This window comes from Podarcis bocagei (genome assembly GCF_964188305.1).
Source record: "Podarcis bocagei genome assembly, chromosome: 2".
Taxonomy (NCBI): Eukaryota; Metazoa; Chordata; class Lepidosauria; order Squamata; family Lacertidae; genus Podarcis; species Podarcis bocagei.
Genome location: NC_138126.1, coordinates 4,215,628 through 4,243,495, shown reverse-complemented (window position 1 = coordinate 4,243,495; position 27,868 = coordinate 4,215,628). Strand labels below are relative to the sequence as shown.

Here is a 27,868-nt window from a genome sequence, read left to right as displayed (position 1 = left end):
GACCCTACCTGCCCGCAGACTGTCTCGCCAGAGTGGTGCATGCTCTAGTTAACTCCAGCTTGGACTACTACAACACGCTCTATGTGGGGCTACCTTTGAAGATGACCCAGAAACTGCAACTAATCCAGAATGTGGCAGCTAGACTGGTGACAGGGAGTGGCAGCCGAGACCACATAACACTGGTCCTGAAAGACCTACACTGGCTCCCAGTAAGTTTCCAAGCACAATTCAAAGTGTTGGTGCTGACGTTTAAAGTTCTAAACGGCCTTGGACCAGTATACCTGAAGGAGCATCTCCACCCCCATCGTTCAGCCCAAACACTGAGGTCCACCTCCAAGGGCCTTCTGGAGGTTCCCTCCCTGCGAGAAGTGAGATTACAAGGAAGGCAGAGGGCCTTCTTGGTAGTGGCGCCCGCCCTGTGGTACGCCCTCCCATCAGATGTTAAGGAAATAAACAACTACCCGACTTTTAGAAGACATCTGAAGGCAGCCCTGTTTAGGGAGATGCATTTAATTTTATTGGAAGCTGCCCAGATTGGCAGGGGAAACCCAGACAGATGGGTGGGGTAGAAATAATAAATTATTATTATTATTATTATTATTATTATTATTATTATTATTCACTAAGCACAGATAAAAGATCAGCCTCCTTCACACAGCACATAGTTAAACTAGGGAACTCGATCCCACAGGGAGCAATGATGGCCCAAATATCTGGAGGAGAGGTCTATTGCCGGCCACTCGCCATGATGGCTCTGCAATGCCTCCACACTCAGAAGACAGCAGTGTTCCTAAATACTGGAAACTACATGAGGCAATAGTGCTCTTGTGTTCGAATCCTGCTTGTTGGTTTCCCAGAGGCATCTGGCTTTGCCAGTGGGAGAACAGGATGCTGGACTAGATGGGCCACTGGCCAAATCCTATTCATATGTTGTTTCTTCACAGCGTGAATAAATGGCTCAAACAGGAGATTCACACCTCCAATGTCTAACAGACAAGAGGAATAAAAATCTGCCCTTACCTAGAGAGGCCACCATCTCATAATTCTCCTCCATGACTTCCTTGTGCAGAGCTCTTTGGCCTGGATCCAGCAGAGCCCACTCCTCCTCCGTGAAAAACACAGCCACCTCCTCAAAGGTCAAGAGGGCCTGGAAGAAGAAGAGGAAGAAAACAGGGCTTCTCTTAGATCCCCATCACCCCCACAAAACACAGAGGGAGGCTGGGTGGTCCCATCTGTGCCTCCTCCCTCCAACCTGATTCCCCAATGCTCTTTCCCTACCTGAAGAAGCTGCCTGGCTCCTCTTTCCACTCCACCTTGAAGAAGAGAAGGTCCAAACGGTGCCTCTGAGGCCATTGGTGAGGCGACTCGGAGGAGCCGTAAAGTTGGCCACTTCTGGGACTTCCGCAGTTCTACTTCAAAGAAAGGAGCTGTGCTTTTATCTTCCCAACTCTGTGAGATAGGACAGGGTGAAAGATAACCGGGGGTCAAAACTGGTCCCTCGTGAGCACAGACCTGAAGCTGCCTGATTAGTTTTCAATCCCGCCACTCATGTACCCATTTTCCTTGCTTAGCAGCAGGTGAAAATCCAAAATGTGCCTCTTCCCTCCGCTTCAGGGCCTCATAAACAGGACAGCAAACCCTCCCCCATTGTTCCCCCCTCTGCCAACATGGGGGCCACCCCCTTCCCAAGAAGCAAATCCTTGTTTCCTTTTGCCAACTCCTCACAATAGCCGCTGCCTGCCCTCCATATCTTCCCCCATGGAACCAGCTCTACCAGGAGCCCTACTGAGGCAAGGGCTTCAGCAGCACATTTTGGAAGGGGGCAGATCAGGGTCCTGGAGGAGCTCAGCCCCCCCCCCCCGCCACTGGAGACAGAGCCTGGGGGGCAGGAGTGGGGCAGCAGTGAGAAGGGAGATGGAGGGCGTTAAACAGAGAGAAGCATCACTAGGTGGAATGGGGCTGACACCCCCCCCCCCTCTGAACGGATAAGGACGGACTGCTGAGTCAACATGCACAGGGTGGGGCTGCAAATCCCTTTGTAATTAATTAAGTTCCACTGGGGGGCGCGCCCTTTTGTGGTTCGTCTCAAGTGTCTTCGCTCCCCCCCAGTCCCCCCACCATGGGAGCCTGGCTTGATCTCTGCGCTTCAGAGAAGATCTTGCAATGCAAGCCCTGTTGGGGGAGGGGGACCCCACTTTGCAACAGGATGGCCTGCATCCAGCCCCCCCCCCATGATTCCCACAGGGAAAGAGCGGAGCCCCTCCCAGCTTTCCTTTCTCTCCCCCCCCCCTCAATCCTCCCGCCTCCTTTCCCAGCTGCCCTGTTTGTAGATTCAGGGAGAGGGAAAGCAAATCCTTTCCCCACCCCCACCCCCAAATAACCCCCAAATATGCGGCACCTCTTTCTCCTCTTCTCCAAGTCCGCTTCTCTTCCTGGAATGAGGATGGAGACCCCTCCCCCTCCAAATAGCCTCTCCCCACCCAAAAAAAGAAAAACAAATTTCCTGCCTCTCTAGGAAGCGGAGCTCATTGACCCAGAGGGAGAGGGAGGGGCAGGAGATCCGCCTCCCCCTCCCTGCAAACATGAATTCACTTCCCAGCCGGCAAGCTCTACATTCCCGTTTATTTAGTGATAAATTCACGGGTTCGATTACCTGCAGCGGCAGCGAAAGACGACCCACCCCCCACCCCGATTTCTGAAAAGCCTCCCCCCCGGGATCTTTATTGTTGCAACAGGACTTCTACCCACCACATGGAAGAAGCAGCAATAAAGTCTCTTTTGTATAAGCTTCCCTTTTTACACTCAACACCCTTAGTGCAACATTATACATACGCCATATATACATCACAGCTATGTCATAACCTGGGAGGGGTCTTCTATATAAAAATAAATAATAATAATGTATTACAGTGGTGCCTCGCAAGACGAAATTAATTCGCTCCGCGAGTTTTTTCGTCTAGCGAATTTTTCATCTTGCAAAGCACGGTGTCGGAAAAGTTTTGGAAAAGCTTCAAAAATCACCAAAAACCTCAAAAAAGGCTACCACACCCCATTCTATGAGTTGCTCCTCGAAGTCAAATCGCAACTGTATTAACGGTGTTAAGAAAAAGGAAACAAACTTGCAAGACGTTTTCGTCTTGCGAAGCAAGCCCATAGGGAAATTCGTCTTGCGAAGCAGCTCAAAAACCGCAAAACCCTTTCGTCTAGCGAGTTTTTCGTCTTGCGAGGCATTCGTCTTGCAGGGCACCACTGTATTTGTACCCTGCTCATCTGGCTGGGTTTCCCCAGCCACTCTGGGCGGCTTCCAACCGAATATTAAAAACAATACAGCGTCACACAGTTCCGGCAGGTTTGCCTCCATCCCTCCCTTGACCTGCACTTCACTCCCATTAAGTAAAACAAAGGTGCATTAGGTCAGTGTTTCCCAACCGGTGTTCCGCGGCACACAAGTGTGCCGTGAGACGTTGGCTGGTGTGCCGTGGGAGGGAGGCGGGCGAGTCAGGCGGTGAGAGGCGGCGGCGGCGAGGATCCGCGTCGAGCCGGGGGCGGCTCCGCGGTGGTGGTGCCAAGGTTTCTCTCTCCATTCTCCCCTCACACACACACAGGATCAGCTGACAGGACCCAGCCAATGGGGCGGCGGCGGGGCAGCGCGTGCAAAAGGGAGGAGCGCAAGACAGCGGACGAGGAGGAGGCCGGCATGTCCGGGCAGCAGCAGCAACAACAGCAGCAGCAACTCCCGGCGACGGCTCCTCAAGCCCCAGGCAACCCTACTCCCTCACCGGCCTCGGCCGCCCTCCTGCTCCACCCGCCGCCGCCTCCCCCGCCGCCGCCGGCCACCTCGGCCCCGCCGCCACCCCCTCCTCCGCCCGCTATCGCCGCCACCACCACAACAGCCGCCGCCGCCTCAGCTGCCGCCGTCCCTCAGTCCCTCGCTTTGCTGCCTCCTCCCCCCCCCACCCCCAAAGCTTGGAGGTTCCCCGGCAAGGGGGAGGGAAAAAAATTGAAAACTTTCACTTTCGTGCGTCCCTCCCGGCGTGACGCTGCGCGCTGACGTCACGGGGCTGTAATGGTGGTGTGCCGCGAGATTTTTTTCATCAAACAAGTGTGCCTTTGCCCAAAAAAGGTTGGGAAACACTGCATTAGGTACCTCCAACTCCCAAGAAAAAGCGATCTACTCACAGTGTTAAACTACTGGCTGTGATCTACCAGTTGTCACTGACAGGCAACGTTGTTGATCTAGTTGTTGAGCTTTTTTTGGGGGGGGGAACCAAACTTGTTGAGCATTTTTTATGGGGGGTGGGGAACAGTTGCGAACATTTTTCTTTTTTTGGTCGCGAAGGGTCCCGCCAACATTTTCCGTTGTTTCGTTTTGTGAGTCACGTAGATCGCTAAAGGTCCTGTGATTGACAACAATCGACCAATGACATCTGAACTAAAAACATATAAGATCTTATATATATATATATATAATAAATGCTCATAAATGTGCCAACCAAGCACATACATAGATGTGTGGACCACATGTCTGGAGCAGCACAGGAGGACCTCCCTGAAACCATTTTCAAATGTTTTCTCTGTCGGAGGGAGGGGGTGGGGGAGCCTCCCCATTGTCTTTTTGTTCACAAATCCTGTCTTAAGGGTATGTCTGTGTATGAATAGGGTGAACCCGTGACCTGGCTAAGGAACTAAGTATTTGTCATTACAAAAGACTGGCCAGGCTCCCCAGGGTATCCAATCAAGTAAGCATTAACAGGTAATCTGCCAGACAAGAGGTAAACAACGCACTCAGATTTCTGTTGTAGACCGCCCTTTCTGTGATGTAGGTATGATGTTTCTGGGGGTGGTCTTGAGCTCCAGGGCGGGCACTTTAAAATGTCTATATAAGGGCGGACACACCTTTGTTCTGTGTCCTCCTCCTTCTCCTGCGTGTGAAGGGGGCACCCTGTTGCAACAGTTCAATAAAGATCAGGCTTACTAGCTGCTTTGCTTCTCAATATTCTCTGGTTGGCCTCTGTTATTTTCTCCGACCAATGGAGAACCTGCAAAGGACTCTATAAGGGCTCTTGTGTCCCCCATAACGGAATAAGGGCAGATTTACGTTTATTACACGGCCCATGATCGACAAGTAGATCGTGATTGACCTGTTGAACATGCCTGATGTACATGTTCCTGTTCTCCTGGTCAAGTTAATCACTCCCTTTTGTCTTGACCAAGATCCTAAAAAAACTGCGGCTGGTTTTACCTTGTTTCTGATATGGCTACCACTCAGGAGCCAGAATGCCAGCGATTATTGGCCAGGCAAGGAGGCTGCTGAGTACGTGGTTGATGAAATGTTTTGTAGGGGCATTTGCCAGAGTGATTGTGATGATTTTGGTAAATTTCATAAATTTCCATAAATTCCGGCACCAATTCCATTTTTTAAAAAAGAGAGAGCTGATGGAGAAAGTTAGGCTTTGTTATGCTTCAGATTCCTATTTTCATGTTTGGTGGGGGTGTACAGTGGTCCACGCCTTCTGGAGAAAAGTGTTTTATCTGACCCCCCAAATCACTAAACAATCTATCCGTCCTAATCCAGCACTTGCCTCATTATAACTGGATTTTATTCCAAATTCCAGGCTTCAATCTAAAGAATTAATTTCCTTTCTGTTCACAGCAGCTAAAGTACAGTTATTGCCCAATGATGGAAGGAAACCTCTAAAAAACCAATAGGGGCTTGGATCAATAACATCTGGATCATTGCTCTATCACAACGCCTCACATGCCATCGGTGTCTAATCAAAGGCATCTCCAAAAAAGATACCTTTGACACAATCTGGTCTCCCTTTATTGAAGAAGAACACGAGATTGATAATGCCATCATTATGCCGCCATCATCATCATCAGCGATGGCCCCAACCTGGTGGAATGCTCTGTTCCATGAGACCAGGGCCCTGCAGGATTTAACTTCCTTCTGCAGGGCCTGTAAGACAGAACTATTTCGCCTGGCTTTCAATTTGAACTTAGCCTGATCTTTTATTCCCTTCCTTCCCTCCCCCTCCCCTTTTATGAAGATTACCCTCTCTGGGATCCCACATCTAATTCTCCCCTGGTTTCCTCACTGGCCCAAATAGGACTAATTTAGCCAACTAGCCCAGGTGATCATCTAATGTTTATTGGATGGATTTCCCCCCTAAATTAATAATAATAATAATAATAATAATAATAATAATAATAATAATAATAATAATAATAATAATTTATTTGTACCCCGCCCATCTGGCTGGGCTTCCCCAGCCACTTGGGCGGCTTCCACGAAAACCAAAAAAACACTAAAATATCATACATTAAAAACTTCCCTGAACAGGGCTGCCTTAAGATGTCTTCTGAATGTCAGGTAGTTGTTTATCGTTTTGACATCTGATGGGAGGGCGTTCCACAGGGCGGGCGCCACTACCGAAAAGGCCCTCTGCCTGGTTCCCTGTAGCTTTGCTTCTCGCAATGAGGGAACCGCCAGAAGGCCCTCGGCGCTGGACCTCAGCGCTCGGGCAGAACGATGGGGGTGGAGACGCTCCTTCAGGTATACTGGGCCGAGGCCGTTTAGGGCTTTAAAGGTCAACACCAGCACTTTGAATTGTGCTCGGAAACGTACTGGGAGCCAATGTAGGTCTTTCAAGACCGGTGTTATGTGGTCTCGGCGGCCGCCCCCAGTCACCAGTCTAGCTGCCGCATTCTGGATTAGCTGTAGTTTCCGAGTCACCTTCAAAGGTAGCCCCACGTAGAGCACATTGCAGTAGTCCAAGCGGCAGATAACTAGAGCATGCACCACTCTGGCGAGACAGTCCGCGGGCAGGTAGGGTCTCAGCCTGCGTACCAGGTGGAGTTGGTAGACAGCTGCCCTGGATACAGAATTGACCTGCGCCTCCATGGACAACTGTGAGTCCAAAATGACTCCCAGGCTACGCACCTGGTCCTTCAGGGGCACAGTTACCCCATTCAGGACCAGGGAGTCCTCCACACCAGCCCGCCTCCTGTCCCCCAGAAACAGTACTTCTGTCTTGTCAGGATTCAACCTCAATCTGTTAGCCGCTGTCAGAGCTGCTTGAAGATCCTAGCTCACAGAGGATCACGCTAGCCAGCGATCATTAAGTAAAAGTCTTTATTGAATTACAGTTTCCATTCTCACGCTGCTGCGCGCAAACTCTACGTCTAGTAGCTAGATCGGCGAAGCTCCGTCTGAGTCTCCGCCCCGTGAGCACCAACTTAATATCCTAGCCTTGCTCCACCTTTTCCGCCTGACTGTCCTCCTCTGGGTCCCTCTACCCCCCGGGGCCTCCTCCTTCCGGGATTCTTCTGACGCTGACCCGGACCCTCCTGCCTCCTTGCGCCGGGCTTTAGGACCTGGTTCCCTTTCGGGGCTGCTTACTGCGCCGCCTTCCTCTGCATTTGAACTTGGCGCGCGCGCCCAACCTTCCACCTTCCTCTTAACCGTTTCTTCGCTCCCCGATGGAGGTGTGGCCACTCCTGACTCATGCCCTCCCTCCTGTGGTGAGCTGCCAGCGCTTCCCCCCTGGCTCCCTTCCTCTTCCCTGCTTCCTGGCGGTGACGCTGGTCCCGATTTCCAGCTGCTCCCCCCTGAGTCCCTTCTGGCTCTATCTTCCTGGGGTGCCCCCCTTGCCCTGGCCACTGGTGCTCCTTTCTGTGAATCCTCTGATTCACTGGAAAGACTAGGAGATCTCGGGTCGTCGTCATCACTCATCTTTTCTTCTGCCTCCTCCCCTTCGCTCTCTGTTTCCTCCCTTGCCCGTGCCTCTGCTCCTAAACCCCTGACATCCATCCCCCCCGAAGCCCCCCATTCCCCCCTCCCCTCCTTCCAGTGCTGGAGCTGGGGGCTGCTGTTGCAAAGGGACGAACGTCGGATATCGGTCGCTTCCCGTGGCGGGCCTCCATCTGAAGTCTTCCGGTTCTTCCTCCCTGCTCTCGTCGACGACGGTCACCTCCGCTTCCATCTCTGTGCCGCCGTGCTCGAAACCAGGGTCGTCCCCGAAAATGTCCATGTCCGTCTCTCCCTCACTTCCTCCTGGCGGCGTTGCTCGTCCTGAGCATTCCAGCCACTTTCTGCGGAACTGCTCCTCTGGCCTATCGTCCCACCAATACGAGGGTTCTGAGGCGGATCCCGAGGGTGACCCCTCCGGGGAACGGACGTCTCGTGTCGGCTCCTCGTCCGAGTCGAACCCCCGGAACGTGCTGGCCGAAAGCGTGGGCGTGAAAAGCCAGTCGTCGAAAAAGTCTGCTGGCATAGGTCTATGTGGGAAGAGGGCATGAAACTCGTCTTTGAGCAGAGGTTCGTCTAAGGCGTAGCCCGGCACCCAGCTGTTCGCACTGGCCGGGGTGCCCTCCTTGGCGAGAAAGTATTCTACCCCCTCTTCCCCCCATCTGGAGTCCAAAATCTCCGTGACTTCGTTGATGCGCTCCTTCTGTGCCGCTCCCGCGTGCCCTGTTCTGTCTCTGGCCGGACTCGGCGCCGTTCCGAGTTCCTGGAACCTGTGCGGTGCCTTGTAGGGAGTGAGCACCGATCTGTGGAATACCGGATGCATTCTGGAACCCTCCGGAAGTGCCAGTCTGAAAGCTACCGGGTTGACCTGCTCTTCGACTTGGTAGGGCCCCAGTTGTTTATGCCCTAGTTTCTTCTTGGCCAACGACCTGGCCGGCACTGCGTGGGCCGCTAACCAAACCCAGTCTCCCACGTGGAGCTCTTCTCCAACCCTTCTGTGCTTGTCTGCTTGTACCTTGTATGCGTGCTTGGCCAGCTCCAGGTGGCGCCTCAGCTGATCGTGGACTTCCTGCAGCTCCGACGCGAACGCATCTGCTGTCTGCGGCTCCCCCTCCCCCATTCTTTCCAGTCCCGGGAAGGTTCTGGGGTGCCTCCCGTTGTTGGCGAAGAACGGCGTGACCCCCGTGGATACGTGCTTCGTGTTGTTGTAGGCGAACTCTGCAAGCGGCAGGTAATCCACCCACGTCGCAGGCTGTTGATTTGCATAACATCTCAGGTACTGCTGCATGATGGCATTGACCCGCTCCGCTTGCCCGTTGGTCTGCGGGTGTCTCGCCGACGCCAGGTTGATCTTGACGTTCAGGAAGCCCATCAGCTTCTGCCAGAAGTTCGAGATGAACTGCCGCCCGCGGTCGGACAGAATAGACCGTGGCAGACCGTGAACCTTGAACACGTGGTCTATGAACAGTTTGGCGGTTTGCTCCGCCGTGGCCACCTTAGCACACGGGATGAAATGCGCCATCTTGGAAAACAGGTCCACCACCACCAGCACTGCCGTCTTGCCCCTTGAGCTGGGCAGATCCGTGACAAAGTCCAGGGCCACCCTTTCCCAAGGTTCGACCGGAGTTTGCAGCGGTTCCAACAGTCCGGCCGGCGGTTTGTGCACTGGTTTGGCCCTCTGGCAGGTGTCACACCTCGCCACGTAGTCTGCGACCTCCCCTCTCATTCCAGGCCACCAGAAATCCCTGGCTACTAATTCCACCGTCTTCTCCTTGCCAAAGTGCCCGGCCGTGGGCGCGTCGTGCAGCTGCTGCAACACCTTGGCTCGAAGTTCGTCTCCCGGCACGTAGATGGCCCCTTTACGGATGAGCAATCCATCTCTTAGCTGGAAACCGTCGGCCGCTGCCTTGCCCCTTTGCACCTCTGCCATCTTTGCTTGTGCGAAGGAGTCCCCCTGCAACGCTCGCCGCACCGCCTCTAGGTCCACGGTCGCCGCGGCGCACGCCCACACTGTCGGTGCGAAGATGTGCATGGCGGCCGCTGGTGTTGCGTCCTCCAGATACTGTGGTTTACGGGAGAGAGCGTCTGCCATGATGTTGGTGTCCCCCGGGACATACTCTATTCGGAAGTCGAAGTTCGCAAAGAACTCAGCCCAACGTATCTGCCTCTGGTTCAGGAACTGTGCCGTGCGCCAGTGCTCTAGATTCTTGTGGTCCGTGCAAACCTGCACCGTGTGCTTGGCGCCGATCAGAAAGTGCCTCCACGCCTTGAACGCTGCATGAATGGCCAGCAACTCCCTGTCCCATATGGTGTAGTTCTGCTCGGACTTGCTGAGCTTCCTGGAGTAAAACGCTCCCGGTCGCCACACCCCCTGCGGGTCTTTCTGCAGCAGGACCGCCCCCACGGCTCTGTCCGAAGCGTCTGTCTCCACCCTCATCGGCTTGCTGGGGTTGACATGAAGCAGCTGCTCTTCCGACGCGAAGAGACGCTTGAGTGCCTGAAAGGACTGCTCCGCCTGCTCTGTCCAAATGAACTTCTTTTTCTTGGAGCTAAGCGTGTCTGTGATGGCCGCCGTCTGCATCGCGAAGCCCTTGATAAACTTGCGATAGAAGTTCGCAAAGCCGACAAACCGTTGGACCTCCTTCCGGTTGCGCGGGCTCTTCCAATCCAACACCGCTCGAACCTTGGCGCTGTCCATGGCGAGCCCCTTATCAGACAGCTTGTAGCCCAGAAAATCCACCTCCGTCACGTCAAATTGGCACTTCTCCAGCTTGGCGTAGAGCCTATGTTGCTTTAGCCTGCTCAGCACTTCCTTGACGTGCTTGTCATGCTCCTGCTGCGACTCCGAAAAGATCAGGATGTCATCTAAGAAACAGACGCACGTCTTGTAGAGAAGTCCCGCCAACACGTGATGCATAAATGCTTGAAAAACGTGGGAGCCATTTTGCAATCCAAAAGGCATAACTCTATATTCGTAGGTCCCCAGGGGCGTGAACATGGCTGTCTTCCACTCATCACCCTCCCGCATGCGAATGAGGTTGTACGCCCCCCGCAGGTCCAACTTGGTGAACACTCTGCCCTTCCGTACCTTCGCGAGGAGGTCGTCAATTCGGGGCATGGGGAAGTCCGATGGCCTAGTCACACTGTTCAAAATCCTGTAATCCACTACGAGTCTCTTTTGGGGCGTGTCCCGCTTCTTAACAAAGAATACGGGACTGCCCCCCACTGCCTTGGACTCCCGGATGAAGCCGCGCTGCAAATTATGATCAATGAACTCCTTGAGTTCTTGCAGTTCGTCCTCTGACATGGAATACAGTCTCCCTTTAGGCAGCGCCGCCCCCGGCAGCAGGTCAATTTTGCAGTCATATGGTCTGTGAGGGGGTAGCCTGTCTGCCTCCTTCTCGCAGAAAACTTCCAAAAACTCAGCGTACTTGTGGGGAATCGCTTGCAGCGTGCCTAGCAGCAGCTGTGATTCCTCTTCCTCTCCTTCCTGCCTGGGCACGATGCAGTGTTCAGCACAAAAGGAAGAGCCGAAGGTCAGCTGCCTCTGGTACCAAGCCATCGTTGGGCTGTGCTTGTCCAGCCAACTCATGCCCAATACAACGGGCGTGTCAGATAGTTGAGTGACGTTGAAGCTGATGATTTCTCTGTGATTCCCAAGTCGCATCACCATTGGTGGCGTCTGCTTCACCACTTGCCCCCCGAGCAGCTCCCTGCCATCCACCGTGACAACCTGCAGGGGCAGTGTGGCTGGCAGCAACTGCACAGCGTGCCTGTCGACAAAGTCCTGCCCTATAAAGTCCGCATTGCTGCCTGAGTCGATGGTGATTGGCACGTCTATGGTGATTCCATTGGGCAGCTGGAGAGATGCTGTGAGCCGCACTACTGGTTTGGGCGGGAGGGGGTTCACGGGCTGCAAAATTTCTGGGGACTGCGTCACTAACACGTCTGGCTGGGCCCCAGTGCCTCTTCCTCCAGCCAGACTGCGTCGTTTCCCTGCTGTGGTCCTCCTTGCTGCGTTGCTGCAGTCACCATTGCTGAGGCTGCAGTGAGCTTGTGGGGCCTCTGGGGACACTCTTTTGCCATATGCCCTGGTTCCTCACAGACGTAACACTTCCTGTTCCCTCTAGGAGGCTTCGCTTTCACTGCTGCCGGTGCTAGGGCTCTGGTTGCTGACTGAGCCCTTGCACCTCCAACCTCCATAGGTTCGGCTCCTCCTCCTGGCGGAGGCGTGGATTGCGCCCGCGCTGCTTCTCTGGGAAGGAAGGAGGGGCCCCCGGCTGGTTCGCGCCCTCCACGCCCTTCGTCCCTGCTCCACGGACGTCCTTCCAGCCTCACCCCCACTGCCAGTGCCCTCTGAACAACCTCCTGGGTGGTTCGGGGTCTCTCCCCCCTCGCGATCTCATCTTTAATCGAGTTGTGCAGCCCCTCCCAAAAGAGGTCTCTTACAGGAGCCGAATCTCTGTCCCATTCCAGGGCACTGACCAAGGCGAAAAAGCGGGCATGATACTGCCTGACGCTGGCCCTCCCTTGTCTCAGCCCATGCACCTCCTTCCGTGCAAGATCCACGTCAATACTTGATAAAAAGCACCCATCCATCGCTTTAATAAAGGCATCCGCATTCTGGAGCGCCGGATCCTTATCTCTCCATAAATTGCGTAGCCATGCTTTCGCATCCCCATGCAGATGGGACATGATGAACCCCACTCTCTCTTGTTCATCTCTAAAGTCTTTATGCAGCAGTTGCAGTGCGCACAGTACGTCGGCTCTAAAGTTGGGATACTGTTGCAGGTTCCCATCGAAGTGAGAGACTAGCCCGCCTGCCCGTCTCGCCAACCCAATTCCCTCCTGCCGGGGTGTCTGCTTTGTCAGCACGTCTAACCTGACCTGGAGATCCCTGCAGGCGGCAGCTGCCTCCTCCTCTCTCTTCCTGGATGCGAGAACCTCGGCGTTCAGTTGTGCCACTGCTTTTCTGAGGTCCTCTATCTGCTGCTCAGCCGTCATGTCGTCTGCCGTTCGTGAGCTCGCTAGTAGGCACCTGTTTCTCTCCCCTCCTCGAGGCTGTAGATGCCCACAATGAGGAGACGGAGCTTACTGTCAGAGCTGCTTGAAGATCCTAGCTCACAGAGGATCACGCTAGCCAGCGATCATTAAGTAAAAGTCTTTATTGAATTACAGTTTCCATTCTCACGCTGCTGCGCGCAAACTCTACGTCTAGTAGCTAGATCGGCGAAGCTCCGTCTGAGTCTCCGCCCCGTGAGCACCAACTTAATATCCTAGCCTTGCTCCACCTTTTCCGCCTGACTGTCCTCCTCTGGGTCCCTCTACCCCCCGGGGCCTCCTCCTTCCGGGATTCTTCTGACGCTGACCCGGACCCTCCTGCCTCCTTGCGCCGGGCTTTAGGACCTGGTTCCCTTTCGGGGCTGCTTACTGCGCCACCTTCCTCTGCATTTGAACTTGGCGCGCGCGCCCAACCTTCCACCTTCCTCTTAACCGTTTCTTCGCTCCCCGATGGAGGTGTGGCCACTCCTGACTCATGCCCTCCCTCCTGTGGTGAGCTGCCAGCGCTTCCCCCCTGGCTCCCTTCCTCTTCCCTGCTTCCTGGCGGTGACGCTGGTCCCGATTTCCAGCTGCTCCCCCCTGAGTCCCTTCTGGCTCTATCTTCCTGGGGTGCCCCCCTTGCCCTGGCCACTGGTGCTCCTTTCTGTGAATCCTCTGATTCACTGGAAAGACTAGGAGATCTCGGGTCGTCGTCATCACTCATCTTTTCTTCTGCCTCCTCCCCTTCGCTCTCTGTTTCCTCCCTTGCCCGTGCCTCTGCTCCTAAACCCCTGACAGCCGCCATCCATCCTCCAACCGCCTCCAGGCACTCACACAGGACCTTCACCGCCTTCACTGGTTCTGATTTGAAAGAGAGGTAGAGCTGGGTATCATCCGCATACTGATGAACACCCAGCCCAAACCTCCTGATGATCTCTCCCAGCGGCTTCATATAGATGTTAAAAAGCATGGGGGAGAGGACGGAACCCTGAGGCACCCCACAAGTGAGAGCCCAGGGGTCTGAACACTCATCCCCCACCACCACTTTCTGAACACGGCCCAGGAGGAAGGAGCGAAACCACTGTATAACAGTGCCCCCAGCTTCCAGCCCCTTTAGACGGTCCAAAAGGATGTTATGGTCGATTGTATCGAAGGCCACTGAGAGATCCAGCAGAACCAGGAAACAGCTCTCACCTTTGTCCCTAGCTCGCCGGAGATCATCAACCAGCGCGACCAAGGCAGTTTCAGTCCCATGGTGAGGCCTGAATCCCGATTGGAAGGGATCCAAATGGTCCGCATCCTCCAGGCGTGCCTGGAGTTGTTCAGCAACCACACGCTCAATCACCTTGCCCAAGAATGGAAGATTTGAGACTGGGCGATAGTTGGCCGTACTGGCCGGGTCTAAAGATGGTTTTTTAAGAAGCGGTTTAATGACCGCCTCTTTCAGCGGATCTGGGAATGTTGCCTCACAGAGGGAAGCATTCACCACCCCGCAGAGCCCATCGCCCAGCCCTTCCCGGCTTGCTTTTATTAGCCAGGATGGGCAAGGATCAAGGAGACAGGTGGTTGGTTTCACGCATCCAAGCAGCCTGTCCACATCCTCGGGGGTAACGGATTGAAATTGATTCCATGCAACTTGACCAGACAGAGCTCCAGCACTCTCCCGCCCCAGCCCTGCTCCCACGGTGGTGTCTAGCTCCTTCCGAATATGAGTGATTTTATCTGCAAAAAACTTTGCAAAATCATTGCAGGAGATCTTGGGGTCTTTACAAGGCCCCGGTGGTAAAGGTGGTTCCGTTAAATTGCGGACCACCTGAAAGAGTCTCCTGCTACTATTTTCTGCAGATGCAATAGAGGCGGTGAAGAAAGTCTTATTCGCCGTCGCTATCGCTACTTGGTAGGCTCAATGTTGAGGTCTAACCCACGTCCGGTCAGATTCGGAATGAGTTTTATTTCTGAATTTATTGTTATTCGCATTTTATGCAGTTTTTTGTTGCATCAATTAAGTGTTTTAAATTTGTTGTTAGCCACCCTGAACCCGGTTTTCTGAACTGGGAAGGGCAGGATATAAATAAAAAATTATTTAGTATTTATTTATCATCACCACCACCACGGAGGTATTTGTGGAGGGGATATGATTGGAAATGTCTAGCCAAACAGATTGGTAGTTGGGTTCTTACTGAAGGTATTGGGGGAGCAAACAATACTATGATCTGGGATTGAGGATCAGAGTGATCATTCTGTGATATTATGGCAGTGGACAAAGCTGTATTTATTTTGAATAAATGATTTATTTTAAAAGGTCTTGAATTCAATGCTTTTGCATGCAGGAGGTCCCAGGTGCAATCCTAGCAGGCAAAGAGACCCTGTTGGCATCCGTCTGTCTCAGGAGACGATGGAGGAGGGGGCCTTTGGGGGTGAAGTCCAACTGTGGGCAGCTTCCAGGACCTGCTGTGGCTGCTTCATGTCATGGGCAAATGCTCAATGACAGCAGAGGGAGGAGCAGCTCCAGATGAACTCTGTTTTCAGTCTCCTATACTGCCTGCTCTTTCTACAGATTTCTGAAACATGGGCCTGTAATTTACAATTCCATGTAAATCGCCCATTGTCTATCCATATTACCTGTCTTTATTGTAATAGCCTCAATAGGAGATAGCCGTAAAGGTGTTTTAATTTTCAATAGAATTTTATATTTGTCCCAAACTCTATTCAAATTCTTCCTTACAATATGGTTTCTAAAGCTTTTGTAAATTTTTGCCTCACCAGAACATAAACATGCATGCCAGCAAAATTTTAAATCCTGGCATTCTAGGTCCAGGATGTCTGCAATATCCAATGTAATCCATTCTTTTAACCAACTCAGGCAAGCTGCTTCAGAATAGATTTGCAGATCTGCCAGATCATCTCGATTTCTGAAAGATGGGCCAATTACTTGGGCACAGATTCCTCTGTCTGCAGGCAAATGACTCTGCTGAAACCACTGGCAATGCCCACATTCCCCTGTGCCACCTTCCCTCCCCATATTGTTTGTCCCCCTCAGCACCTCCTTTATTCCGGCTGCCACCTGGGATTTTATCCCCTTTGCAGTTAAAGTACCCATGAATGAGAAGGGAAGGTAAAACAATGAATTTATAAAATCTAAACAATGTAGTAAGGTTTCATAATTACTTTTCAGTCATTTTGTGTTTTAATTGTTCCTTTATTGCAATTATAAAAATGGGCTTTATGCTGCTGTTCTTATAACAGGGAACTGGACTAGAAGACCTTAAGAGTCCCTTTCAACTCTTCAGTTCTAGGATTCCAGAGCCAATCCTGCTTCCTAAACACTACTGTCGTACTGCACTTTTCACAACTCTCCACTCCCAACTCTATCTGCCAAAGACCAAATATCAACAGACTCTCAGCACATGCTCACTCTCAATGAGCACTCCAGATTCGCATTCTGCACATCCCTAACAGTACACTAGCTTTATCATTATACTTACAATTATGAGAAATTACCTTCATTGCTTTAATACATATATGTACAACTTTCCATACAAACACCAGAACATCAAATATACCCCATGCATTTACCACTGATTTTTCCCTATCTGAGTTTGTTGATATGAAGCACAAAGTGAACTTTGTGGGGAAAACTTGGAGCACTCCATACATCTAAATGGGTTCTCCCCTGTGAGAGTCCATAGGTGTTGATTAAGAACTCCACTATAAGTGAAACACATTAAACACTTTCATTTAAACAGTTGCTTCTCTGTGAGTTTGCTGATGTTTTCTAAGAGTTACACTCTTACTGAAGCACTTCCCACACTCCAAACATTTAAATGGTTTCTCCCCTGTGTGAGATCGTTGATGTTTAGTAAGAGCTCCACTCTCAATGAAACCCTTTCCACAATGTATACATTTAAATGGTTTCTCCCCTGTGTGCGTTCGTAGATGTATATTAAGATGTGAACACCGACTGAAGCTCTTTCCACACTCTGTACATCTAAATGGTTTCTCCCCTGTGTGAGTTCGTAGATGTAGAGTAAGGTGTGAGGTATGTCTGAAGCTCTTTCCGCACTCCATACATTTAAATGGTTTCTCCCCTGTGTGAGTTTGTTGATGTCTTGTAAGAGCTCCACTCTCACTGAAACCCTTCCCACAATCCATACATTTAAATGGTTTCTCCCCTGTATGCGTTCGTTGATGTACAGTAAGTATTCCATTGTGACTGAAGCCCTTCCCACACTCCATACATTTAAATGGTTTCTCCCCAGTGTGAGTTCGTTGATGTATAGTAAGGTGTGAACACTGACTGAAGGTCTTTCCACACTCCATACATTTAAATGGCTTCTCCCCTGTGTGAGTTCGTTGATGTACAGTAAGGATTCCATTGTGAATGAAGCTCTGCCCACACTCCATACATTTAAATGGTTTCTCCCCTGTGTGAGTTCGTAGATGAACAGTAAGTATTCCATTGTGACTGAAGCCCTTCCCACACTCCATACATTTAAATGGTTTCTCCCCTGTGTGAGTCCGCTGATGTCTAGTAAGGTGTGAACACTGACTGAAGCATTTCCCACACTCCATACATCTGAATGGTTTCTCCCCTGTGTGACTCCGTTGATGTATAGTAAGGCTTCCACTCTGACTAAAGCTCTTTCCGCACTCCAAACATCTAAATGGTTTTTCCTCTCTATGAATTTGTTGATGTACAGTAAGGCTTCCACTCTGACTGAAGCTTTTTCCACATTCCGTACATTTAAAGGGTTTCTCCCCTGTGTGAATTTGTTGATGTACAGTAAGTTTTCTACTTTCACTGAAACACTTCCCACACTCAATACATTTATATGGCTTTTCCCCTGTATGAGTTCGTTGATGTAGAGTAAAACTTCCACTCTCACTGAAGCACTTCCCGCACTCCGTACATTTAAAGGGTTTCTCCCCTGTGTGAGTTCGTTGATGTACGGTAAGGTGTGAAGACTGTCTGAAGTTCTTTCCACACTGCATACATTTAAATGGTTTCTCCCCTGTGTGAATCCGTTGGTGTATGGTAAGTTTTCCCTTTTCACTGAAGCTTTTTCCGCACTCCATACATTTAAAGGGTTTCTCCTCAGTGTTAGTTTGAAGATGTGTCCTAAGGTGTTCACTCGCAGTGAAGTACTTTACAGATGGCCCCTCGAAATTCTGATTGCCTTCTCCATCACCTGGTTTTAAGTATCGGGGGTGGGAGATAAGAAAATATTGTTAGGTATTCAAGGAAGAGAACCAGAGAACTTAACACACAGCAAGGCCAATCAGCACCTTCTCTGATTTTAACACTTCCAGTATCCCTCCCTCTTCTATGTACCAAAGTTTTAGGAAAGGAAAGGACATATGATAATAGTCTCAAGAACCCTTAGTATCCAGTTCTACCTTCAACTCCCATGTAACACTGAGCACCAAGCCAAACTTCTATGCTGAGGTGAGGCATCTATGGCCCTCCAGATGTGGTGGAACTCTAAGCAGCATCAACCCAAGCAAAGATGGCCAATGACCAGGGATGATGGGAGTTGTAGTGCAGCCACATCGAGAGGGAGACACTTTCCCCCTCCTGTGAAAATGCTGCACCTCTGTATTCAGTTTTCTCCTTCCTCCTTGATCTGTAATTTCTTCCTGATACATTCCAACCAACTGTACACATCACCTAAACCTGCACCAGGCTGCTGGAAAAGATGGGCCCTCATTCTAATCCAAATGGCTCTTTTTAATAATAATAATAATAATAATAATATTAATAATAATAATAATAATACTTTATTTGTACCTCGCCCATCTGGCTGTGTTTCCCCAGCCATTCTAGGCAGCTTCCAACAAAGATTAAAAATACATTAAAATGTCACACATTAAAAACTTCCCTGAACAGGGCTGCCTTCGGATGTCTTCTAAAAGTCTGGTAGTTGTTTATCTCTTTGACATAGAATAGAATCATAGAATCATAGAGTTGGAAGAGACCACAAGGGCCATCGAGTCCAACCCCCTGCCAAGCAGGAAACACCATCAGAGCACTCCTGACATATGGTTGTCAAGCCTCTGCTTAAAGACCTCCAAAGTAGGAGACTCCACCACACTCCTTGGCAGCAAATTCCACTGCCGAACAGCTCTTACTGTCAGGAAGTTCTTCCTAATGTTTAGGTGGAATCTTCTTTCTTGTAGTTTGGATCCATTGCTCCGTGTCCGCTTCTCTGGAGCAGCAGAAAACAACCTTTCTCCCTCCTCTATGTGACATCCTTTTATATATTTGAACATGGCTATCATATCACCCCTTAACCTCCTCTTCTGGACATCTGATGGGAGGGCGTTCCACAGGGTAGGCGCCACTACCGAGAAGGCCCTCTGCCTGGTTCCCTATAGCTTTGCTTCTCACAACTGCCAGAAGGCCCTCAGTGCTGGACCTCAGCATCTGGGCAGATCAATGGGGGTGGATACGCTCGTTCAGGTATACTGGGACAAGGCCATTTAGGGCTTTAAAGGTCAACACCAACACTTTGAATTGTGCTCGGAAACGTTCTGGGAGCCAATGTAGGTCTTTCAAGACTGGTTTTATATTCCTACACACTGAAAGGCGACATACAAAGTTACAGTCTCACAGCAAAGTGGAAGCATGTAACACTCAATCTGTTCAGGACAACATGCCTGTGTTTTTCAGTTCCAAGCAAGGAGATGAGCTCAGACCTGAGTATCAGAGCCGCTCTATGAGGAATAAGTAAAACATAAGTGCTGTATTAGTAATACAGTGGTACCTCTGGTTATGAGCTTAATTGGTTCCGGAGGTCCGTTCTCAACTTGAAACCTTTCTTAACCTGAGGCACACTTTCGCTAATGGGGCGATTCCGCTCGCATCCTGGGGCAAAGTTCGCAACCAGGAAACCTACTTCCGGGTTAGCAGAGCTCGTAAGCCGAAGCTTTCGCAAGGAGGACGGTTTGTAACCAGAGATATTACTTTATAAGACTATAAAAATATACAAAAATATTAAACTTTTGAAGCAGAGGCAACAAAGTATCTGCTGGCCCATTAAAAGCTAATAAATGACGTGGACCAGGAAACCTCATAACACCATTATTAACCCGTGAGTCTCTTTGTAGATTTTCCCATTTTAGTTTTTTTGGGGGAATTCATACCACAATATCAGCTTATGAAGTTACCTACTGATAAGAGTACAGCGTTTATGAACTACAATCTTCAACATCAACTTCGTTGGGCTGGTCATGTTGTTCAGATGCCTGATTATTGTCTTCCAAAGCAACTATGCTATTTCTAACTTAAGAATGGAAAGTGAAATACAGGTGGACAACTAAAGTGGTTTCAAGATGTTCTGAAGGCTAATCTAAAAAAATGAAGTATAGGCATAGAAAATTGGGAACCACGGGCTTGCAAGAGTGCCAACTGGAAAATAGCTTTACCAAAGGCTTCATGGACTTTGAAGAAGCACAAACTCAGGACGAAAGGGAGAAACAAGCTACGAGGAAAGCATGTTTGGCAAAACCTTGCTGTGATTAACTCCTAGAATCACCCCTTAACCTCCTCTTCTCCAGGCTAAACATGCCCAGCTCCCTTAGCCGTTCCTGCCCAGAAACCTATGTCCCCACTGCCAAAGGATGTGTGGATCCAGAATTGGACTGCACAGTCACTTATGGACACACCATTAAGATCATGTGGATGGAAGACAATCTTACTCGGCTACGAGGGGTCGCCAAAGAAGAAGACACAGCATGAATAAATGGCTCAAACAGCAGATTCACACCTCCAACGTCTAACAGCCAAGAGGAATAAAAATGTGCCCTTACCTAGAGAGGCCACCATCTCATAATTCTCCTCCATGACTTCCTTGTGCAGAGCTCTTTGGCCAGGATCCAGCAGAGCCCACTCCTCCTCCGTGAAAAACACAGCCACCTCCTCAAAGGTCAAGAGGGCCTGGAAGAGGAAGAAGACAGAGCTGCTTTTAGATCCCCATCATCCCCACTCAACACAGAGGGAGGCTGGGTGGTCCCATCTGTGCCTCTTCCCTCCTCCCTGCTCCTGTTGCTCTTTCCCTACCTGAGGAAGCTGCCTGGCTCCTCTTTCCACTCCACCTTTAAGAAGAGACGGTCCAAACAGTGCCTCTGAGGCCATTGCGCTGCCTGCAGGCGATTTGGAGGAGGCGTAAACTGGGCCACTTCTGGGACTCCCTCAGCTGTTGACAAGATGCGCTTCAATGCAGCGAGCTCTTTAAGGAGAATAATGCAGAAATTATTATTATTATTATTATTATTATTATTGAATTTATATACCGCCTTATACCTGGATGTCTCACAACAGTTCACAGAAAGGCAGATTTATTTAGGGTGGGAGACATTAACACAAATAGCATTCCTTTTACAAAGTACAAATACCAGTACTAATAAACTAATACTCATAAATTCTAATTAGAAAGGCAGGGAACTGGAAGGATGTAATCCTTTCTACAGGCACTTTATAATAATAGAAGCTGCCTCAGCCTTTAGGGGACATTCAGCTTCAGTTTGTAAAGTTCTAGGATCAAATCCCAAACTCTGAATGAAGCTTCGCAGAAAGCATTACAGTCATTCCTCCGAACAGCCACCCAGGAAACCAGTTTCTGACCCTTTGATACATTTAGAATGAAGAAATTAAGGGAAACTCCTAAATTATGGGCAGAATTTGCAGTCAGAGGAAAACCAACACCTGGGGGGGCACCAGGGTGAAGAAGCTCCATCCAAGGGGAGAGGAAATATTTAGAGCACTCTATGCGCTAACATGGATTGTAGTTTAGGGGACAGAAATAGGAAGTTCAGTGGCTTATGGCTCCCTAGTCCTTCCTCTTTGGAACCTCTCTCTCTCTCTCTCTCTCTCTCTCTCTCTCTCTCTCTGTGTGTGTGTGCGCGTGCGTGTAGCCTTTTATCTTCTCTACACTGTGAGGATGGACAGGATAATAATAATTTAATAATTTATAATAATAATTTATTATTTATACCCCACCCATCTGGCTGGATTTCCCCAGCCACTCTGGGCAGCTTCTCTTAGCATGAGAAATAACCAGAGGGTCCAGAAGTGGCTTAGTCATGCTGGCCACATGACCCGGAAAAACTGTTTGCGGACAAACGTCCGATCCCTTGGCTAGTAAAGTGAGATGAGTACTCCAACCCCAGAGTCGTTCACGACTGGACTTAACTGTCAGAGGTCCATTACCTTTTTTTACCTTTTATGCACTAACATGGATTGCAGTTTAGGGGACAGAGATATGAAGTTGAGTAGCTTATGGCCCCCTAGTCCTTCCTCTTAGGAACCTCTGTGTGTGTGTGTCCCCTTTTATCTTCCCTACACTGTGAGGAAGGACAGGAGGAGAAATAATCAGGGGGTCCAAACTGGGCACAGGGCATCCCTCCTGAGCAGGGGGATGGGAGACTGGGTCTCCCTGGTGGAAGCACAGCACCTGAACTGCAGGGTGGGGAACCTCAGACCCAGAGGCTGAATTGGCCCTCAAATCCTTTCTGCCTCTCTCTCTGGCCCTCAGGAATTTCCCCAGCACCACACCCTCTTTCCAACGTTTCCCAGCTGCCTCCTGAGGTTTTTTTGTGGGGCTGGGAAAAATCCCTGGAAGGCAGGCAGCTCCTGGACAAAGCTCAGAGTCAGCCCCATAGCCCCACCAACTCTGTCCTCTGTCTTGCCCATCAATAGAAAGAGGCCCCTGGAAGGCTGCTCAGGAGCGAAAATGGCCCTCAGGCTGGATAATGGTCTCCACCCCTGTTCCAAACATGGAACAGGCTGTCATCCTGGCCCACCTTGCAGGGTTCTGGTGTGAGCATTGCCCAGGTGGGTTTTAGATCACCTACACTATCCTGCCAACCTAGCAGTTCGAAAGCACATCAAAGTGCAAGTAGATAAATAGGTACCACTCTGGCAGGAAGGTAAACGACGTTTCCATGTGCTGCTCTGGTTCGCCAGAAGCGGCTTAGTCATGCTGGCCACATGACCCGGAAGCTGTAGGCTGGCTCCCTCGGCCAATAAAGTGAGATGAGTGCCGCAACCCCAGAGTCGGTCACGACTGGACCGAATGGTCAGGGCTCCCTTTACCTTTACCTTACAGCATTACAAGGCCCTCCTGGCAACCTGGATGGGGACGAGGCCAGGCAGGAGTGAGGCTGCCAGAACCAGCAGAGAAAGTCCCTCAGCACCTCTGCGCTGGGCCAATCCTGAAAGACAGGCCAGATCTCCCACCCCTGGGGGCTTTGATTCTCCTTTCCGAGAATCAGAGTCCCAAGAGGATATATGGCGAAGCCTCTTTTTGGAAAGAAACAGCATTAAAAACTCATTCCCCTTCCTCTTTCCCCCAAGTCCAGCTGGGGAGGGGGCATTTCTTTAATTCCTCCAATCTTTGCCTTGAAGCTTTTTAAAGGGCTCCTGAGACCTTGATCAGTTTCAATTCCTGCCATCCATGGGCCCATTTCCCTTGCCAAGCAGGAGGAAAACTGACAAGGTGCTTTTTCATGCTTCAGGAAATCAGGAATGCGCCTCTTCCCTCCAGTTTTGGGGAACAAAAGCAGCATAGCAACCCCTCCCCAACTGCACCCCCCAACATGGGAAACACAACAGGGCTCTTTCCTTTGTGCCAAAGCAACCTCAGCCGGCCAGACTGGGATTTCTGAAAGGGGGGCTGGGGGGCTTCCCCCTTCCTTCTCACATCAGCCTCCTTCTTACTCAGGAAGCTCCGGAGGCCGATTTCCCTTTACATTGTCCATCTCTCACCCCCCACCCAATTCGAAATCTCCTCCCTCTCCCCCAATCCAGAGGCGACTCTGTTCTCCAGCTGCTTCCACTTCCTCTCCCCTGCTTGCCCTCCCGATCTCCGCCCCACTGAGGCAGGGGCGTCAGCAGCACATATCGGAGGGGGGCAGATCAGAGAGGAGCATCACAAGGTGGAATGGGGCGGCCCCCCCTTCGAACGGAATAGGACTGACCTCTGAGTCAACAGGCACAGGGTAGGGCTGCAAATCCCTTTGTAGTTTGGGTGCATGGGGGGCACCCTTTTGTGGTTCGTCTCAAGTGTCTTCGCCCCCCTCCCCTCCCCCCACCATGTTTTGATCTCTGCGCTTCGAAAAGGATCTTGCCATGCAAACCCTCCTGGGGGAAGAGGACCCCGCTTTGCAACAGGATGGCCTGCGTCCCGCCCCCCTTCCCCACAGAAAAAGGGCGGAGCCCTTCCCTTATTTCCTGTCTCTCCCCCCCCATCCTCCCGCCTCCTTTCCCAAATGCCCTGTACATTAAAGGAGAGGGAATGCAAATCCTTCTCCCACCCCCCAATAACCCCCCAATATGCGACACCTCTTTCTCCTCTTCTCCAAGTCCGCTTCTCTTCCGCGAATGAGGATGGAGACCCCTCCCCTCCAAATAGCCTCCCCCCCGCAATAAAACTCCCTTCCTGCCTCTCTAGGAAGCGGAGCTCATTGACCCAGAGGGAGGGGCAGAAGATCTGCCCCCCCCCCCCGCAAACAGAAATGCCCTTCCCAGCCGGCAAGCCCTATATTCCCGTTTATTGAGTGAGAAATTCATGGGTTCAATTCCCCGCAGGGGCAGCGAAGGGCGACCCCCGCCCCCCGAATTTCTAAAAATTCTCGTCCTGGGAAGGAGTTTAGAGCAGTAACTTAAGACAACCCTAAAGGCTGGTCCAGTGTCATTGCAATGGGTACTTTTTTAAAAAAGAGGGAGCTTATGGAGAAAGTTATATGACTTTCTAGAGTTTTCCCAATGAGCCAGTAGATAGATACAGTTATCAGTGAATTGTTACATTTGGAAATCTGCAGCGGAGGCTCTTTGAATAGAGATAGGAAAATTGGTTGATGAAATGACATTTGCAGGAGTGATTCCAACCGAATATTAAAAACAATACAACATCATACATTAAAAACTTCCCAAAACAGGGCCGCCTTCAGACTCTGGGGTTGTGCCACTCATCTCACTTTATTGGCCGAGGGAGCCGGCGTACAGCTTCTGGGTCTTTTAGCCAGCATGAGTGATCCACTTCTGGCAAACCAGAGCAGCGCACGGAAACACCGTTTACCTTCCCGCCGGAGTGGTACCTATTTATCTACTTGCACTTTGACGTGCTTTTGATCTGCTAGGTTGGCAGGAGCTGGGACCGAACAACGGGAGCTCACCCTGTCACAGGGATTCGAACCACCATCCTTCCGATTGGTAAGCCCTAGGCTCAGTGGTTTAGACCACAGCGCCACCCGCGCTTTTGCCTTATGATATCATAAATCCACATGCCAATGGAATCTTTTATCATGACCTTCCAAATCTAACAAATCTACGTTTTTTAAAGTTATCCTATCCTGGATTCAGCAAATGCAAGATGCTTCATAATATACCGTATTTTTCGCTCTATAGGACACACTTTCCCCCCTCCAAAAATGAAGGGGAAAAGTGTGTGCGTCCTACGGAGTGAATGCAGGCTTTCGCTGAAGCCTAGAGAGCGAGAGGGGTCGGTGCGCACCAACCCCTCTCGTTCTCCAGGCTTCAGGAAGCTATCCGCCTTGTGAATAGCTGCCTGCAGCCCGGAGCCCGGGGAGCACAGTTGGGCAGCTCTCCGCAAGCCAGCGGAGCCCGGCGGGAGTTCCCGCCGGGCTCCCAAGGCTTGCGGATAGCAGCCTGCTGTCCCCGAAGCCAAAACAGCGAGACGGGGCACTGCGCAGCCCTCCGTCTTGCTGTTCCAACTTCGGGATGGCTGTGCAAATCCTCCGCAGGGCGGCGAGGTGAAGGCACCCCACTGCCTTGCGGAGGCTTGAAAGGCTGTCCCATAAGCCAAAACAGTGAGACGGGGCTCTGCGCAGCCCTCCGACTCGCTGTTCCAGCTTCGGGATGGCTGCGCAATGCCTCCGCAGGGCGGCTGGGTGAAGGCACCACACCGCCCTGCGGAGGCTCCAAGGATGTCCCCAAAGCCTCAAGCCTTGGAGTGCAGCTGCGCTCCAAAGGCTTCAGGGATCTTTCAGGCTGGCAGTGGGGGAAAGCAGTGCTGGGGGGCAGCAGCAAGGCCTGCTCTTGAACGCACCTTGTTTTTGAGGGCGAGAACAACAACAACAAAAATTCCCCCTATTCTTCTCCCCGCCCCCCATGGTCCGGTGCGTCCTATGGTCCGGTGCTTCCAATAGAGCGAAAAATACGGTAATCTTAAATCTGGTAGAGAGAAACCTCCTCTGTCTTTGACATCTATTAGTAATTTATGTTTTATTCTTGGTTTCTTCCCTCTCCAGATAAATCTTGAGATATATTTTTGCCATTCTTTGAAGCAGCTCATATTGCTTATCACCAGAATTGATTGAAATAAAAACATATGAGGCAATACATTCATCTTAATTACTGAAATTATGCCCAATAATGATAAATTCATCCTTCCGCAAATTTCTAAATTCTTTTTTTATTTCTGTCCATAATTTTTCAGTTATCTTTAAATATATTAATATTCTTAACTGTAAACCATATTCCCAGATATTTAACAGATATATATATTTGTGTCTTATGCTGTATCTCCTTTTTGTCTTGCTCTGAAACATTGTTCACTAAGAGCTTAGTCTTATTTTTATTCAATTTAAAACGTGATACCTGTCCAAATTCCTATATTTTTTCTAATACTTTCTGTAGTGTGTTACGGTAAAATCTGGGTGCGAGGCTGCTCTGCCCCCCAGCTCGTCAGACTAAGTCCACAGGTCCCTGCGGAGGAAAATGAGCTCTGCCAGAGACAGGAGCAAGCTGCAGAAGACCCAAGTTTATTGCGCAACAGGTTCAAGGCGAGACTGAACCCCGAGAAAGGGGTGACATGAACTTTTAAAACTTCCCTCCATGTCCCAGAATACAGTGCAAAATACATCACAGTTACATCATGAATACATTACGGAGAGGTTGGGTTACACCGGATTAACATATGGAGGAGGGAGGGGGGAATATGCAGAGCTGGAAATATGCGCAGATAAGCACATCCTGAGTACCGGTGATGAGAAGACAATGGTCCATGTATGCATGGTCTGCCACCTGGCATTGCCCGGAGGAAAGGCTTGGCAGGGTGATTTGATAGGATTACACTCTTCCTGAGAGTACGTGACACTTCGCTTGAGGGATTATGGAAGACAGGGGAGGTGTCATGGAGTCCTAGAGAAACTGAGCCGATTGGCACCAGAAGCAAGAAAATCGGAGTTGTGGTTGATCTTATACAAATTTTTAAAGATTTTAGTCCATTTTATATTGATAATTGAGGTCGGAAACAACATGGATACATTGTAGCAAGATTTGACACTTTTATGAGTTCACAAGTTTCGGTTCCATTGTTCTCCCAGCAGGGAGCCGTCAGCAGCTTGTCAAGAGGTTAAATGAGGCGTGCAGGAGCTCGCTGAGCTAGCTCTGCAAGGCGAATGCATGGTTCTGATTGGGTAGAACGCACCCATTGAACGAATAGGGAATACAGCTTCGTACGGTCGACCTATAGTAAAGATAGAGCGGGAGGGAAGGCATAAGATTTTGGGCTTATTTCGCCCGTAATAGCGGATCGGTGTAGGAAAGGGAAAAGGGCACTTTATTTATGGGGCTTGGGGTAGAGTGTGGTGCTTGTGCAACGGTGTGGGGGCTGAGGGGTCCCCGTGGGGTTGGGAGCCCTTGAGGTCATCGCCTCGGACCCTCTGGTGACCAGCGGAAGGGTGAAGAAAGGCATGCCCCCCTTCCTTATCAAGTGTTTATAGGGTCTTCAACCATTATCACAAGGTCTAAAGCTTTTCTTTATCTTGTAGCAGCTTTTATTCAAATAGTGAGCTTTGTTCCCAAAAAAGGTTTTCCTGTCCGTTTTAAACATTTCATGTAACTGATGATATTGTAGACAGTCTAACGTGGCTTGTTACACTTTCCATTGATTTCAGTTGAGAATGTATTGTAAAAGAATGAATTAATGAAATATAAACAACATAGGATGCTCTAATGGGTTAAACCACAGAGCCTAGGGCTTGCCAATCAGAAGGTTGGCGGTTCGAATCCCCGTGATAGGGTGAGCTCCCGTTGCTCGGTCCCTGCTCCCGCCA

General features: G+C 50.5%; 1 protein-coding gene across 1 annotated transcript in view; it reads right to left on the bottom strand.

Moving 5' to 3' along the window:
* The window catches only part of LOC308580427 (uncharacterized protein), a 33,049-nt gene extending 8,847 nt beyond the window's left edge, over positions 1 to 24,202 (bottom strand). Inside the window, exons 1-3 of the mRNA XM_081182026.1 lie at positions 24,132 to 24,202; positions 1,279 to 1,449; positions 1,021 to 1,147 (exon numbers count right to left, since the gene is read on the bottom strand). Of these exons, the coding sequence (XP_081038152.1) occupies positions 1,021 to 1,147; positions 1,279 to 1,353 (202 nt within the window). The 5' untranslated portion in view covers positions 1,354 to 1,449; positions 24,132 to 24,202. The remainder of the gene's footprint in view (positions 1 to 1,020; positions 1,148 to 1,278; positions 1,450 to 24,131) is intronic.
* Positions 24,203 to 27,868: the final 3,666 nt, after the last annotated feature.